Here is a 16,908-nt window from a genome sequence, read left to right on the forward strand (position 1 = left end):
CTGCACAATTTGGGAGATCCTATCCGTGATTAGCTTCCTAAAGACTGCACTTTGAGGGACCTGTCACCCATGGGACAAACCTACAAATATCAAATATCGTCCAGGGGTGATGCATTAACTTGTGCAATTTTGGGGCCAATGTTGAATAACGGAGTAATTACCTCAATGTCTGCCAACAAAATATGCGAACACTTAATCAAATAATGAAATGGAACCGGAGCTATCAAAACAGGGTATCTTTTTTAGATTAAGCATAATTCCGGCCTCAGCATTAACAGGTTGAATGCTCACATACCAGGGCATCTATAGCATCCTATAAGGATCAGAGGATCAATGCCAGGTGGGGCTCCACATCGCCCGTTCATCTTCTTCCTCCTCAGACGCGCCATGGACGTTGTGGTGCTCCAAAGTCGCAGCTGTGACGCAAGCTACTGATTCATTATCAGCCCCCCTTTGTTCCCCTTCGTGACAAATCAATCAAAGGCTTGAAACGTTCAAACTTTTTTTTTCTAGAGGAAATTCAAACATTCAGAGGCTGTGGGCTGTCGCAACGTTTCTTCTAGTTGTCGTTAGTTTTTTGGCCCAACAAACCCTCTAGGGCCCATCACGTGCGCGGGCCGCCTCCAGCAAAGAAGTCTGAGAAAAAAAATCTTCCTTTTACAAATACACACCCTCGGCCCAGAAGAAGAGCAGGCATAGAAAGAGCCCGCCTCGCGACGAACGCGGCGAAAGGCCCCCCCAACCCCCAACCCCTCCCACCCCCCGCAAAGCAGCAGCAGCGGCGCCGGCGCGACGAGATGGCCGACGACCACACCGCCGCCGGTGGGGACCGCGTTGAGGACGTCGTCCGCGCCGAGGTGAGCGTCGCCGGGTCTCCTCCTCCTCCCCTTCCTCCTTGCTGTGGGGTGACCCGATCTGTGCCCGCGCTGGGCTTCCTCCCCCGTCTGGAGCCGGTCTGGCTCGGCTTGCCTCGCCCCGATCTGCCCGCGTGGATGCCGGCACCGCGTCCCTAGTCCGGCTTCGGGTTACGGATGTCGTGGCGTGGTGTCTGGGCGAGGGGGGAATCCGGCCGCCGCGCCGTCGGCTCGGTTGCCGCGGACGGGCGCGGTGGGGCCTGGTCGGGGAATCTGTGCCCGTAACTGGGCTGACCTGATTTAGGTGCATGGTGACACCGTCTGCTGCAGAGCTTATGGCCGAGGCAGGGGTTTGAGTGGAGTTGATAGATCCGTTGCAGATTAGCAGTGGACAGTTGTTTACTAGCAGGAGGCTTCGATTAGTTCGGTCGGTTTTTCCGGCTTGTTACGTGCTGATTATATTGCTGATGTTTCCTGTTGAAACTGGATTTCACGTCCGATTTAAAGCTTTGCTTTTGAGCTATGGAGCTCCAGTTCAGATGAGGAAGTGTGATTTTTCTATAGATGTTAAACTTACATATCGAGAGTTTGGGCTGCCCACTTGGGGCAGCCATCTGTAGAAACTCGTATGTGTGGACGAGCTGATGCAGATCTTTTCCCCTTTAATATCTCGCAACGCAGATGTACATGGACAGTGTTGCACCTTTTTGTGGATTTATACTTTTTGTTGCTTTGCTATTCAAAGACAAGCTGCTTCCTTTTTGCCCTGGTTTCTGTGCTGATAGGTGCAAAGCTTACATTGTGACATTGTCCTATACTCTTATCTCCAGGGCGATGCGCTACCGTGTGATGATGGCTTGTCAAAATCCAAGGACAGGGACAAAGATAGAGAAAAGGACAAGGACAGGGATCGTCGCAGGGACCGTGACAGAGACCGAGGGAGAGACAGGGATCGAGATAGGGACAAGGACAGGGATCGAGACAGAGACAAAGATCGGGATCGCCAAAGTAGGCATCACCGTGAAAAAAGGGAACAGAGAGACCGTCCGGATGATCACAGAGGCCGTGATTCTGAACGGTATGTCTGTTGTGTTTGCAACACTACCACTTTGGTTCTTGTGGATGTATCAGAAGCTATCCGATATTCTGGACATCTCACATTGATAGTTTGAGGTTAACACGTAATTTTCTTGAACGATGATGTATGTAACAAGCAGGAGAAGAGATCGTGATAGAGATGGGCACCGCAGGCATCGTTCTCGCTCACGGTCTCGTTCAAGGGGCAGAGATGGGAGGTCGCGTTCAAGAAGGTATGATAGTCAAGGTCCTCAGCGATCTATTGTTTTCATTGTTCAGATATGATAGCCATATAAAGTCCACCCACCTGGTCTCCTTCTCGTCCCCACTGTTGTGATTATTAGTATTACCATGTTGAGTTGCTCAGGGTAATGAGAGTATCTATGCTGAAAGTTCAAATCGTATTTGTCATGTGTGTTAATGTTCATATTTTTCTTCATTTTTGTGTGGATCCTTATCCCTTCTAAAACTCACTTGAGCCATGTTCAATGCATATTTGAATAGGCTAATTGAAGATTTAAGAGATGGCATCTATCTCTATTTATATGTGATTGCTTCTCTCATGCGGTATTCAGTTTTCCGTTTTATACTTCAGTTTCTCACTATAAATTGATACCAATTCTGTTGAAGCAGCAAACGAGTTAGTGGATTCGATGCACCACCACCACAGGCAATGGGTTCAACATTTCCAGTTATTCCAACGCCAAGTATGCTCTCATCATCTCAGTTAAATATTTAATATTTTCATCTTTGCAATTCTGTCTAGATTATTTTTAGTTGTGACTTCCTAACCATTCATTTCCTTCATGAGCTATACTGTAGTCACAACCACCTCCATTACTATAATTCCTGGCATAGCACCATCCCCTACTAATTTGTTATTTAGCATAAGTGAATACTGAATAATGTTGGGCAATATAAAGCTTTGTATTCCAATGGTGTCTGTGGACATCTCCTTTTAGTTGCCATATCTCCAAGCACCTAACTTGCATCCGCTAACACCAATACAGCAGTGTTAAAAGATGCCTAGTGGGGTCCACCTAAAACCGTCCACCTATAAGCTGTAAGGACAAGGAGATAGTAAAAGAGACTATTTGTTGTAGACATGTAGATACAATTTTTTGTAGGTTGCTTTGAGAGACACTCATGTGTAATGACATACATTTAGATAAAAAGTGCCCAGATGTGATTTCTTTGTCTGTATAGGCGGCCCTTAAGCATCCACTGGAGATCCTCTTATATGTGTCATAATGTCTTCTGGTGCAAATAAGTTTTAAATTTCTGTTTATCATTACTTAATAATAACTGAGAACTAAGCAAAATTTTCTGCTTTTGTTCTTTGTTGTTTGTCTGTTTTGTGTATGTGTATGTTAAGAAGGCAACCATGTATGGTAACAAGGCAATCTTGGGTCACTTGCCCCACTGCTGCCAGTGGAATGAGCTGCCTACTGTAGCTTTAATGTACGGAGGAGGAATCAGTGCGCCGGTTTGATATCGTCCTGTTCATCTCCAAGTAGCTAGTACTATGGTTGCTAGCTTCATGATTAATACATATTTATATCTGTCCTTGCACATATGTTACTAATTCTTTGACATGGAATATTGTATAGCTGGTTCTGTAAGTTTTTTAGAAGCAATACCCTAGTTGCTAATTGGTTATGCCTCCTACTAGAAATTTATTAATTTCTTGCAGGCCAGTTACCGGGTTCTTCTCTTCCCGGCATTGGTGGCATGTTTCCAAACATGCTACCTTTTGGTGTCGCTGGGCAGGTAATTCCTTTCTTTATTGTCTTTAATAAGAATCTTTACTCTTTTTTGTATGATTTTTTGCCTGGACTGGATTGTTTGATGCTTTGTAACCATGAGCATTTTTGTGTGAATCAGTTCAACCCCCTTGTCATCCAGCCACAAGCAATGACTCAACAGGTATGGCTCTTTAGTTAATAACGTTCCGCAGGTATCAATAGACAATGTGCCAACATCATTTTCTCTCAGGCTACTCGTCATGCTCGTCGTGTTTATGTTGGTGGGCTCCCTCCATCTGCTAACGAACAGGTCTATACTTGAAGTCGGTTAATTTACAACACTTATGCATATAATTTGCAAATTTCAGTTCAATTGGATTTTTCCCCCTGCAGACAGTGGCAGTTTACTTTAATCAAGTCATGGCTGCTATTGGAGGAAACACTGCTGGTCCAGGTGATGCTGTTCTTAATGTCTACATAAATCATGACAAGAAATTTGCTTTTGTGGAAATGAGATCTGTTGAGGAAGCAAGCAATGCTATGGCCCTGGATGGCATTTTGTTTGAAGGGGCGCCAGTGAAAGTTAGAAGGCCAACAGATTATAACCCTTCTCTGGCAGCTGCCCTGGGCCCAAGCCAGCCAAGCCCCAATCTGAATCTTGCTGCAGTTGGCCTAACAGCAGGATCTGCTGGGGGTTTAGAAGGTCCAGACCGTATTTTTGTGGGCGGCCTTCCCTATTACTTCACTGAAGCGCAAGTCCGGGAGTTGCTCGAATCATTCGGACCTCTCCGAGGATTTGATCTTGTGAAGGATAGGGAAACTGGTAACTCAAAGGGCTATGCATTCTGTGTGTACCAGGACCTCACTGTCACTGACATTGCTTGTGCTGCTCTAAATGGTATCAAGATGGGAGACAAAACCCTTACTGTCAGACGAGCAAACCAGGGGGCATCTCAGCCCAAACCAGAGCAGGAAAGTGTCCTATTGCAGGCACAGCAACAGGTGCAGATACAGGTATATTACCAACTATTAGTTGTCATCCATGGAAGCTACTTATTCTCTTATCCCCATTAGGTTGTATATTTTCCCTTGCTCTTGGATTCTGTCCCTGATGTATGCTCTTTATGAACAGAAACTTGTGTATCAAGTTGGAGCGTTCCCTACAAAGGTGGTTTGCCTCACCCAGGTTGTAAGCGCTGATGAATTGAAAGATGATGAAGAGTATGAGGACATTATGGAAGACATGAGGCTAGAAGCAGGCAAATATGGTATATTTCAATACCTCGTCACTACTTATCGTCTTATGGGTTCTATAATTTAGGCTACTGATACCTGCTGATCTTCTGCTTGCCTTAACTGTAGTCTCTCAAACATGCCATTTTGGAATCCTGTAATTTTATTTTATTTTTCCTTTTAGTTTCCATAGGACTCAATTTTTGTGCCTGTTAGCTGATTTAAGATGTTCTTACTCCTTTAGTTGACTGTCTAGTTACTACTGAAAAATAATTTCTTTCCCAGGTAATTTGGTGAAAGTTGTCATCCCACGTCCTGACCCCAGTGGCCAGCCAGTCGCGGGAGTTGGAAAGGCGAGTCTTGTTTTGTGCTATGACTTGCGGCCTTCTCAAAACTTTGCAGAAAAATCTCCATCCTATTGAATTATCTTTGATGAATGAAGTTATTTTTAGTGGTTGATGATTGAAGCTTTGTGTTGCAGGTGTTCTTGGAATATGCAGATATCGATGGCGCTGCCAAAGCAAAGACGGCATTGCATGGAAGGAAATTCGGTGGGAACCCGGTTGTTGCGGTCTGCTATGCTGAGGACAAGTTTGCCAATGGGGAATACGACGGATAAATATTACCCCTCTCGTCCTATTTCAGTAGCCACTAGTCAGTCCTTTCGCTACTTGTTTGTTTAATCGCAACAAAAAATGAACGGTTTCTCATCTCAGCCAAACCTGGCTTGATGGCCCTGGATTTATAGCCACCTATGGCTACGGATGAACATTGTAAGAATAGATCGTGAAGAGTAGGTCGAATCCTCAGCCTCTAGCTTTATATGTTTTGGGTCTGTTTGTTCTGTATCTGGTTTGCCTGTTACTGTTTCTGTCAGAACTTCTCGGTGATACCTGTATGGTCAGCTTGCTGGCTTTCCCAGCGGATAGATATGGGATATTACTGTAAAAGGTTAAATAGTGCATTCTGATGGTGTTTTGGATGATATTGTGCCTTGTGTGTGTGCCACTAATGAAGTTATAGATTGATAATGAGCTTGATGGTACATAAAACGCGTGGATGCACAAGCTTTGATGAGGCAGGCGACCATATTTCGATAGCCAAACTTTGGTTGGGCCTGTTAACGGGAAATCTATTAAGCTGCATCCTATGCTAAGTGCGACAGGAAACACTTTCCTTGTTAATCTTTTGCAGTTATAAAGCCACATTCATCTGTAGTACCTGAACAAAATTATTTGGGTTCGGTTGACTTATAAGTTTGTAATGCATCTGATAAGTGAGTTGTTCAATTCCACTCAGAAGCTTCCCAGCTGGGTTCTGACACACACCTGCCTGTAATATGTCTACTTCTAGATCTGTGTGGGATGGCCTTGAGCTGATGATTCTTGACAAGTTGGAAGCGCCTGAAAACAGGGGCTGTGAAAGAATCTAGTTTCGTGCGGGCATTGATGGACGGCGATTGAAGGAAAAAGAAGGGTTGATACTAGTTACAAGTAAATTATATTGGAGCAAGTCTGGTAGCGGCACCATACATCCACCTTGATAGTTTTAAATAATGCAACGAATGGATAGCTCATACAAAGAGGATGTATGTTTTTGCTAAACCTCGTCGACAATAAAAATTGTATAACCATGCCGGTATTCTTTGGCCCAAATTGGATCCGGCGGGGCTAAACTTTAGCCCTGTCACATTGAATCTTTAGTTGCTAATTAGAATTATTAAACATAGACTAATGATAAAACTAATTGCATAACCTCTATGCTAATTCGCGAGATGAATCTATTAAGTCTAATTAACTCATGATTAGCTCATGCGATGCTACAGTAAACATGTGCTAATTATGGATTAATTAGGCTTAATAAATTCATCTCGCGAATTAGCCCTAGGCTTCCGCAATTAATTTTATAATTAGATCATGTTTAGTCCTCCTAATTAGCATCGAAATCGAAATAGGGCTAAACTTTTATCTCTTGGAATCCAAACACCCCTTTTATACCATGGTGTCGGCTCACCTTGAGACATTATTAATGCGTCAATAATGTCACCATCTAATATACAGATCGACCAGCTAATATGCCATGAGATAGATGCCAAATTTTGACAGATAGTGCGTGACTGGGTTTCGTGTGCTTATCGCACATGCTTACGTGGCACTTTGCTTAGAGTGAATAGAAAAAACCATCATGGACATGACAGCAGGTTGGACGTCTGTGCTCTATGAGAGGAGCGTCGCCAAGGTCCTCGTGCTTCTCTTCTGCCCAGATGTAAGTCTTCCTCTATTCTTGTCTCTTCTATCTTTGGTCTGACGCAGCAGCCATTACTTTGATCTATTTCTAGCTCTTTTCTCACTCTTTTCATTTCTTGTGTTTTTACAGTAGTACTTGCCAATTGGATCATGGAGCCAGATGCAGCATGGGTACCTTGGGACTCTCAGCTGGCCAGTTGGAGCATGGAACCACCAGGAGTATGGATTCATGGCCTCCCTTTGGATCTTGTGGCTCCTGGCCTCCCTGTGGAGTATCAGTATTATCCGGCCACTGAGATATCTAGTTGCTGCCTCCAAACATCTGTCCCTACTAGCTCTACCAGAGGGAAGCTGGTTGATCTTGATCATGCTGCTGCTGCTGCAGCAGCCACACAGAATTTTGATCCGATCGAGAAAGAAGCAGCACAAGAGCTTGAGGTTGATTTGCAGAACATGGTCCTGAAGATCCATGTCGATCCGATCCATGTGTTCGAGAAAGCAGCGCACGACTACAAGGCTGGTGTGGACTTGATGAGACTGAAGATCCACAGGTACCCTGCAACCATCCGAGCCCTCGGCGAGCTCTACACCGTCCCGACGACGGTGGCCATCGGGCCCTACCACCACGGCCGGAACCACCTCAAGCCGGCGGAGAAGGTGAAGCACGTCGCCGCCTACCACTGCATCAGGGAATCGGGCCGCCCCGTCCAGGAGATCTACGACGCGGTGGTCCACGCCGCCGGCGACGCCCGGAGCCTCTACGACGGGGGCGCGGTGGCCGGCGTCGGCGACGACGACTTCCTGCCCATGATGTTCTACGACGCGTGCTTCCTGGTCCAGTACATGCTCACGTGCACCCGCGCCGGACTCGCCCAGATGGACCCGGCGCTGCGGAGCTTCTTTGACGCCAACGACAACGACGTGTTCCGCGACATCATGCAGCTCGAGAACCAGCTCCCGTGGCGGGTGGTCGAGGCCGTCATGAGGTTCAGGCCCGTGTCCGTGACGGAGTTCGTCGCGTCGCTGAGGGGGTGCCTGCAGGACCGCAAGGTGAACAACTCCGACGAGAAGCCGTGCGCCCTGGACGAGGGCTACGAGCCGCCGCACCTCCTGGGCCTCCTCCGGTTCTACATCGTCGGGAGGAGCCATGCCAAGCTGCCGGCGCTGCCGGAGACCGACGCGATCTCGTTCTCCGTCAGCACCATCGAGCTCGCCGAGATCGGCGTCACGCTCACGCCCAACAGGACCACCGAGCTCATCCACATGGGCATCAAGGAGAAAGGGAACCTCTTCGCCGAGCTCTCGCTGGCGCCGCTGTCGCTCGACGACACGCGCGCGAGCCTGCTCGTCAACATGGCCGCGCTCGAGCTGTGCACGACGTCGAGCTTTCACGACGCCGAGGACGAGGAGTCCGCGGTCTGCTCGTACCTGCTCCTCCTCGGCATGATCGTGGACAGGGAGGAGGACGTGCACGAGCTCCGAAGGAGGCGGCTCCTGCAGGGAGGAGGAGGGCTCACCAACAGGGAGGCGCTGGAGTTCCTGACGAGCCTCCAGGGGCTGCGCCTCGGGTCGCGCTACGTGCGCACCATGGAAGAGATCGAGAACTACAAGTTGAAGCGGAGGACGAGGACCAAGGTGCACGCGTTCGTTTACAGGAACATGAAAACAATCGTCGCTGCCATGTCCGCCATTGGTGCAGTTGCAGGTATCGTTGGGACGCTCAAGTCGCTCAAGGTCGTCCATTGATCTGGGATGCTGTGAGATGTTAGTTAGTTACAACTGTTACATACTTTCCTCGGTAATTAAAATTATTCCCTGCATCTGAATGCCATTGGCAGCAAAATGTGATGTTGGATATCCATCTTATTAACCTTCTGATTCTCTGGCTTGTTCTGGGGACTGTGCTGTGTATTTGTCAGCTGGCAAGCTACCTGTATACGAGATTGGTTACCTCCATGTCCACCAGCCTAATGCATAGGTACAACTGCTCTCGCCTGAAAATCCTTTCCTTCCCACCCACCCAATGCAAGTACTAACGTGGTTGGTGGGAACGCCGATATTCCACATGTACTTGTGGTCAAGATTAGTGAGATTGGGTACCAGCCGCACTTCAAATCAAGTCAGCCTCTTGTCCTTGCAGCCGGGGGTAAAAAAGGAAAAGCAGGAATTAAAACCCCTCTCCCTCCACTATCTCCTACCTGACGCCTAGTGGCCTTATCCACTCACAAGCGAGCGGCGCGACCTGGCCCGACCGCCTCCCCTGCCGCTAGAGCCCTAACGCCGTCCTCCTGCCGTCCACCGCCTAGCCGGCCTGCCTCCCCGAGCCCCTTCTTTTCTAAGCCCCCGGAGTTGGGGAAGAAGAGAACTCCGGCGAGCTCAGACATCACGAGCTCCGGCAGGGCGAGCGTGGGCGTGGGAGCGGGCGACGCTCCGTGTCTTGACCTGGTGCTGGCCCGCCGCCGCCGCCACGTGTTGCTATCGGGGTCGGTCGTGGAGGCCGCTGTCGCATGCCGGGTCCGGCCGGCACGGCACCATCACCTCCCTTGCTAGTGGAGAAAATGAGTAGCGTTCGGAGCAAGGAGTGTCGCGAGGAGATAAGGTTGGCGAGTACTAAACGCTGGTTCCAGAAAATACCCTTGTCATAAGCCGAACAGAAGAACACATCCCCACCCGTAGGAACACAGTGTACATCTGATAGTGATCAGAGCTATAGATGGTACCACCAAACCATGTGGGTACGTGTGCATGTATCAAGATCAAAGTATATTATTAAAATGATGGCATAGACTCACTGGGACTAATCCTTAAATATTTCTGGAAACCACACTGGATCGGTATCGCAGTGCTCGTCAATCATTTCATCCCCTACAATATCGACAAGTGCATATGCTTTGGCTTCGTCTACTGACATAAAAACATCTCTTTCCATGTCTTCGGATACAGCCCAAAAAGGCTTGCCTGTTCTTAGTGCATAAACCCTTGTGATCATTTCACGAACTTTGTGTAACTCTTTCACTTCTAGTAAAAGTTCTAGTGTCCTTGCCCGATAATAAGTACTTGCAGGTTGGTGAAGCATAATCCTAGTGTGAGGGGATGCTATACGTTTGGTGGGTTCTCCTCCCCAAGCAGAATGAAGGAAGCCATGGACGCGGCTATTCCGAGGCATATTGTATATATATCGTCACCATTTGCATATTATCAAAAATTACCATTCCGGATGAGCAACCTCTCGGACAGGCACTGATCTATCTCACTCGACGCACCTACTCCACACTGTGCCAAATTACTAGTATCTAATGTTTGCAAATTAGCTTATGCGTACTCATGTGATTGGTGCCTCGGTGGTACCATTCCATCACGGTATACCACCAACCAAATTATATAGTATGAGGGCTTGAAGGGAAAAAAACAGCATTGGCAGACAATAATGTCACATATGTCACAACTCACAGCACTCTAGAGAATATGAAGAATAAGTTAGAATTTGGAACAAACATTTAACTAGAAATAGAATTCAAATACAGAGAATTTATACATACTGAGGGAATTACTTTTTGTATAACTTCAACGTACGCCGACGTCAATATCCACAGCCGATAAACTCACAACCGTCTAAATATTTATGTGTATACCAGCACTCATTTGATTCTAGTGCTTAATTAGAGCCATGTACCCACGACTTAACCGTCACAAGAGCAGTGGCAGTTAAAGCTTAGAACGGGATTTGAGAGACATGAGCGTCCCTAAGATGCTAACAAGTACACCAATGATGGAGAAGACGGTGAGGATGGTTTTCTTGTTCCTGTAAAAAAACGTGTGCACCTTGGTCCACATCCGCATGCTGATCTTGTACTTCTCGATTTCCACCATGACGCGGACGAAGCAGGATCCACGCAGGGGCAGGCTCTGAAACATGGTGAAGAAGTCAAGGGCGTCCTTGTTAATGAGTCCGGCTCCGCCTTGTAGGAGATGCCTCGTTCGCAGTTCTTGCACGTCCTCCTCCCTATGCACCAACATGGAGAGGAGGAGGAGGTACGAGCAGACGGCAGAGTCTTCATCTTCAGCAGCTAGGAAATTCGAGGTCGTGCATAGCTCGAGGGCCACCATGTTGAGGAGGAAGCTTGCACGCTCATCGTCCAGAGATAGGGGCACCAGGGAGAGCTCGGCGGAGAGGATCCCTCTCATGTTGACGCCCATGTGAATGAGCTCTATGGTGTCCTTGGCTGCAGTGAGTGTGATGCCGATCTCGGCGAGCTCGATGGCACTAACAGAAACTGATATGGAGTCTAATTTTGCTCCAGTGTGTCGCTTGGACTTGCTTCTTCCTACCATGTAGAAACGGAGCAGGCCAAGGAGATGTGGTGGCTCGTAGCTATCATCCAAGACGACAGGCTTTTCTTCGAGAACCTTGCGGTCTTGCAGATATTCTCTCCAATCAGAAATGAAGTCTACCAAGTTCACCGGCCTGAACCTCATGACGGTCGCGACCACCCTCCAGGGGAGCTGGTTCTCAAACAGCATGAGGTCATGGCGGAGGACTTTGCGGTTGAAGTCAAAGAAGCTGCGCAATGACGCATCCATCTCGGCGATGCCATGCGTACACCAAAGCATGTACTGCACCAAGAAGCAAGCATCATAAAACATCATAGGTAGGAAGTCAGCATCGCCGATACCTGCCATCACGTCCTTGCCGTAGAGGCGGCGGGCATCGTGCGCGGCTGAGACGACCGCACCGTACACCTCCTGGAGAGAGTGGCCCGATTCTCTGATGCAGTGGTAGGCGGCCACATGCTTCACCTTCTCCACCTGCTTGGGCTGGTCCCGGAGTCGAACATGGTGGTAAGGGCCGATGGCCACCATCCTCGGGAGGGTATACCATTCATCGAACTCTCGAAGGCTTGGAGGGTACCTATGGATCCTCATTCTCATCAAGTCCATGTCAACCTTGAACTCCCGTGCCGCTTCCTCAAACTCTTGTGCTGCGGCTTTCTCAATCAGAACATTTTGTGTGCCTGCTGCATACTGAATCATCTGCCCTCCACTACTAGAGCTAGTAGGGTTAGATGTTTGGAGGAAGTTACCAAATATCTCAGTGGCCGCATACTGATACTCCACAGGGAGGCCAGGAGTCCATACTGCTGGTTCGATGGTCCTATTGGCCATCTGAAAGCAGTCACTTAGTTCCATGCTCCATTGGGTCAACTGAGAATCCCAAGGTACCCACGCTGCTGCTTCTGGCTCCATGCTCCAATCAGCCAGCTGAGTATTGTCTGTAAGAAGTACAGTAAAAGAACTGGAAGCAAGTGAGGAGCGAAAAAAGTGCTGCAAATAGATCACAGAGAGACTACCTGCTAGCATATGATATCAATACTGCTGTTATGAGACACATACATGCTAGTAGGAGAGAAAGGACTTGCAGCCCGGCAGAAGAAGCACAGCCTTGTCCACGCTCCTCCTCTTAAAGAGCATAGTGCATAGACCAACCGGCCGGCCATCCATGGATGTCAATGACGACATGACGTTTTTTCTATTCACTACAAGTAGCCAACTGGATCATGACGCAAGATGCACTATGTGTGTGCTCCTGGACTCGCTGAGGCGCGATCGCATTCACTGAGACATCTGGTAGCTTGCCTCCAAAATTAACACTGGTAGCTGATGATACTTTTAGATTACTTTGTTTCATGCTAAGTAATGGCCACACTGGTAGCTCGTATATTTCTTTGTTTTGTTTTCTTTTTTCCTATAGCTTTATCAATATAATTGGCAGCTCCACTACTAGTTTATTAATTTAAAAAATAAACCCTAAACGGATTTTCTAAATGCCAATGATCCAATATATACTTTTGTCTATTTTGGTGCTGGCGGGCGCGCGGGGGATAATTCTTCTCACATTCAAAATACTCGCTGCAACCACTAAATGAAGCTCCGTTGTGTATAGATTAAGCAATCGACAACGAATCCATACTCTGTGAAAACACCAAAAAATTATCCTTTCAACAATGCGTCCCTGATTCCACATGCACCGAAACAGCTGGCCGCCACCGCCGGCAGCTAGGGTTCCAATAACCGCAGTTGATTTTGTTGGGGTTGAAAAAGTAGACTTAGTATGTGCAAATCCTTTCCTTTCCTTTCTCTTCAACCATCCACACCCACCCCCTAATTTAGCAACAACTTGGTACTAATTTGAGCGAGTTGATACAATATAATGTGGTCGGTGGTAGCTCTACATCTTACAGTGATGAGAGCTAGAGATGGTACCACCAACCATGTAGGTATGTGCCTGTATCAAGACCAAAGTATATTTAAAATGATGGTATATCCTAATCAGGATTAGTTTTGAGCAAGCTCTCGGGTAGCAATGCAAGTCTCCTCGAACTGGGAGAACCATCTCAGGTGCCGCTCTGTCATAGGCTACCAAGTGGGTATCAGGAGATGGAGAAGAAGCACAGGTGTTTATGCTGGAAATAAAAGGAAACAAAATGCAAATAGTGAGAAAATCAAAGCAAGTGGACTACAGGGAGAACATTCAGTTACCCTGTCCAAGAGCAGCCCAATAATTCTTTCATGGAACCAACACATGACGAAAGCAGCCTATGCAGCCTACTAGTATGGCCCAAAATGACATGTTTTTTTTTACTTTTATTTTTATTTTCCTTCTTTTTTTCTTACTTTGCTTCTTCCTTTTCTTTTCCTTCTAATCCCCCTGTATATTTAATTTTTCTTCCATGATTCCTACTCTGATGATCGGCACGCCACCATGTGCTGGTGAACCATGCATGTTTCACCTTGGTTCCATCTTAATCATCTGGTGATTCTTGAACTATTGTGTCAGTGAAAGCGGATGATTGCACCTCCAGTTCAGTGGCAAAAGATTGGTCAATGACATAGGGATTGGTTAACCTGTGTCGTCACTACTGGGCTAATTTATTGCTGCGGCAGTGTTGCCTGCCAATGCATTTTCCTTCTTTTTTCAAGCTGTCTCCACCCACTGTAAGTGAAACTACTTGCATTCCCTCTAAGGTTACATATACGATATAGAGTATGGTTGGTGATACCTGTACATCTTGTCGTACGTGTTTCCTGAGTGAGAGCCAAACCATGTGGTAGAACCAGTTACAAAACCAACCCGGGCTAATAGAAAACCAGTTTTCACCAAACTGAAGTAGGACTAAAGCGAAATCCAAACCACTGTGCCCAGTTTGCACCCGAGCCGGCCATTAGCAGGTTTAACTATGGTTGGTGGTAGCTGTACATCTTGTCGTGAGTGCGAGATAGTATCATAGTACCGTCCATCAACCGTGCATGTGGGTACTTACATTCATCTTGACCAGACTATACATATACATAAACAATGTCATAATTTTATTGGGCATGCAGCATTAGAGGACAGTCTGCACGTACAGGATCTGAAACTCTATAAGTGGAGCATCTACATACAAGGCTGTGCTTCTTTGCAAGCCCCTTCTGTAAGTTTCTCTCTCTCTCTCTCTCTCTCTCCCCTCTTTTCGTTCTCAGTAAAATAACCAATTTGTGATCGATTCTCGAGTGACACTAGTCCTGGCATCAAATGCATGCATGCTAGCTAGTAGTTTCTCTGTTATGTGTTTCTAACTCGTTTTCCCTCTTCATCTCCATTTTTGTACAGTACTTGTTGCATTATTGCACCAGCAAATACTTTGAGCTGGCCGGCCGATTGGAGCATGGAACCAGCTGCAGCATGGGTACCTTGCGACTTTCAGCTAGCTCCTTGTTGGAGCGTGGAACCAGGTGACTTTCAGCTGGCCAATTGGGCCATGGAAGAACAAGGTGCAGTATGGGCTCCTGGCCTCCCCGTGCAAGAATCTGAGTTCACTGACATAACTGGTAGCTGCCTGCAAACATCTTCCCCTAGCTCTAGCAGAGGCGGGCAGCTGATTGCGCATGCAGCGGCCACATCACATAGTGATCCCATTGACAAAGCAGCACAGGAGCTTGAGGTTGATTTCCACAACATGCAAATGACGATCCATAACTCGAATCACGTGAATCCAATCCATGTGTTGGAGGAAGTAGCGAGCGAGTTCAAGGCTGATATCGACATGATGAAAACGAAGATCCATAGGTACCCTGCAAGCATTCGAGCTCTAGGTGAACTGTACACCGTCCCCACGACGGTGGCCGTCGGCCCTTACCACCACGGCCAGCACCACCTCAAGGCGGCGGAGAAGGTGAAGCATGTGGCTGCCTACCACTGCATCAGAGAATCGGGCTGCTCGGTGCAGGAAATGTATGATGCGGTCGTAGCCGTTGCGGACGATGCCCGCCGCCTCTACGACAAGGATGTGATGGCAGGTATTCACTATGACGACTTCCGACACATGATGTTCTTTGATGCTTGCTTCTTGGTGCAGTACATGCTTCTGCATACTAGCGCTCGCGTAGATCCGTCACTGCGCAGTTTCTTTGGCTCTAACGCCAACAACATCTTTCATGATACTATGCTGCTTGAGAACCAGCTCCCGTGGCAGGTGGTCGAGGCCGTCATGAGGTTCAGAAACGTATCCTTGAGGGAATTCGTTGGTTCCTTGAGAGGCTGGCTGCTAGAGCGAAGAGATCCCGACCAAAAGCGTTTTGCCTCTGACGATGACAACTACAAACCACCGCATCTCCTTGGCCTCCTCCGGTTCTGCACCGTAGGAAGAAACACCAGAAAGCTGCCCCCAATACCCCAAACCGAGTCGATACCATTTTCTGCTAGTGCTGTCGAGCTTGCCGAGATCGGTGTCACTCTCACGCCCGGAAAAACGACAGAGCTTATTCGCATGCGCATGAAGAAGAAATGGACCCTCTTCACCAAGCTCTCCCTGGCGCCACTAACACTGGACAATGTACGTGCAAGCTGCCTTGTCAACATGGCGGCACTCGAGACGTGCTCCGTCCAAAGTTTCTCAGGGGCTCCGGATGAAGACTCTGCTGTGTGCTCGTACCTCCTCCTCCTCTCAACGCTGGTGCAGAAGAAGGAGGACGTGGTTGAGCTGCGGCAAAAGCGCATCCTGCAGGGCCGAGGAGGACTACTAACCAACAACGACGACGCGCTCAACTTCTTCACGAGCCTTCAGAACCTGCGCCTTGGATCCTGCTATGTCCGGATCATGGAAGCTGTTGAGGATTACAAGATCCACAAGCAGAGGCGGGACAAGGTGAAGGCGTTTGTCTACAAGAACATGAAAATCATCATTGCGGTCATCACCACCATTGCTGCAGTTGTCAGTATCTTAGGGACGCTCATGCCTAGGCTCAAGTCCCGCTGATCTGCTACGATGTCCGTTCTATGTATTCGACAAAAAAAAGATGTTCGTTCTATGCTTAATTTGATTATTAATAATGTCCTTGTATGTGAACTCCATTTGCAGTGAAGTGTTGGTTTATTCTTCAGATTCTCTAGTGTGTTGTGATGGTATTGTCTATTCGTCTGTTGGCCGTGGAATTTGCAAACTAGCTGTATACGGGATTGGTTACTCGGTGTCGCAATACTAATTTATAGCTGCACACTGCTATTTGCTGGAATTTAGGCCCAATTATGGGTTTAACCTATTAAAAAATTTGAAAATTCTCAATAAATCTCAAAGATCCATGTATGCATGAGGAATAAATCTCAAAGATCCATGTATGCATGAGGAATAAATCCCAAAGATTCATATATGCATGAGGAAGTAATGCAAACCTTAGTCCCATCTTGCTAGCAGTGGAGGGATGGGATGACCAAACTAA

General features: G+C 47.5%; 4 protein-coding genes across 4 annotated transcripts; 3 read left to right on the forward strand and 1 right to left on the reverse strand.

Annotated features, from left to right (window-relative positions):
• The first annotated feature begins 710 nt into the window (after positions 1–710).
• Positions 711–5,896, forward strand: LOC112902417 (splicing factor U2af large subunit B-like). The gene is made up of 11 exons (XM_025971485.1): positions 711–857; positions 1,685–1,932; positions 2,072–2,164; positions 2,565–2,638; positions 3,625–3,701; positions 3,816–3,857; positions 3,927–3,986; positions 4,070–4,690; positions 4,809–4,944; positions 5,195–5,262; positions 5,391–5,896. Exons 1-11 carry the CDS (start codon positions 798–800, stop codon positions 5,526–5,528), a joined length of 1,617 nt encoding a protein of 538 aa, XP_025827270.1. The 5' UTR covers positions 711–797; the 3' UTR covers positions 5,529–5,896.
• Positions 5,897–7,057: 1,161 nt separating this feature from the next.
• Positions 7,058–9,112, forward strand: LOC112902843 (UPF0481 protein At3g47200-like). The gene is made up of 2 exons (XM_025972028.1): positions 7,058–7,174; positions 7,286–9,112. The coding sequence occupies exon 2, from the start codon at positions 7,306–7,308 to the stop codon at positions 8,899–8,901; it is 1,596 nt and encodes a 531-aa protein (XP_025827813.1). The 5' UTR covers positions 7,058–7,174; positions 7,286–7,305; the 3' UTR covers positions 8,902–9,112.
• Positions 9,113–10,662: 1,550 nt separating this feature from the next.
• On the reverse strand, positions 10,663–12,475 carry LOC112903350. Its single transcript, XM_025972593.1, has one exon. It carries the CDS (start codon positions 12,397–12,399, stop codon positions 10,861–10,863), a length of 1,539 nt encoding a protein of 512 aa, XP_025828378.1. The 5' UTR covers positions 12,400–12,475; the 3' UTR covers positions 10,663–10,860.
• A 2,476-nt stretch (positions 12,476–14,951) lies between these two features.
• Positions 14,952–16,448, forward strand: LOC112872410 (UPF0481 protein At3g47200-like). Its single transcript, XM_025935483.1, has one exon. It carries the CDS (start codon positions 14,952–14,954, stop codon positions 16,446–16,448), a length of 1,497 nt encoding a protein of 498 aa, XP_025791268.1.
• The last annotated feature ends 460 nt before the right edge of the window (positions 16,449–16,908 follow it).

Source organism: Panicum hallii, chromosome 8 (assembly GCF_002211085.1).
Source record: "Panicum hallii strain FIL2 chromosome 8, PHallii_v3.1, whole genome shotgun sequence".
NCBI classification, from domain to species: domain Eukaryota; kingdom Viridiplantae; phylum Streptophyta; class Magnoliopsida; order Poales; family Poaceae; genus Panicum; species Panicum hallii.

Bases quoted from the DNA above. Each gene is read 5' to 3' on its own strand.
- LOC112902843 (XM_025972028.1), top strand. From the start codon at position 7,306: ATGGAGCCAGATGCAGCATGGGTACCTTGGGACTCTCAGCTGGCCAGT.
- LOC112902417 (XM_025971485.1), top strand. From the start codon at position 798: ATGGCCGACGACCACACCGCCGCCGGTGGGGACCGCGTTGAGGACGTC. The intron at 1,933-2,071 runs GTATGTCTGTTG...TGTAACAAGCAG, and splicing joins AGAGGCCGTGATTCTGAACG to GAGAAGAGATCGTGATAGAG. The intron at 2,639-3,624 runs GTATGCTCTCAT...AATTTCTTGCAG, and splicing joins TCCAGTTATTCCAACGCCAA to GCCAGTTACCGGGTTCTTCT.
- LOC112903350 (XM_025972593.1), bottom strand. From the start codon at position 12,399: ATGGAGCCAGAAGCAGCAGCGTGGGTACCTTGGGATTCTCAGTTGACC.
- LOC112872410 (XM_025935483.1), top strand. From the start codon at position 14,952: ATGGAAGAACAAGGTGCAGTATGGGCTCCTGGCCTCCCCGTGCAAGAA.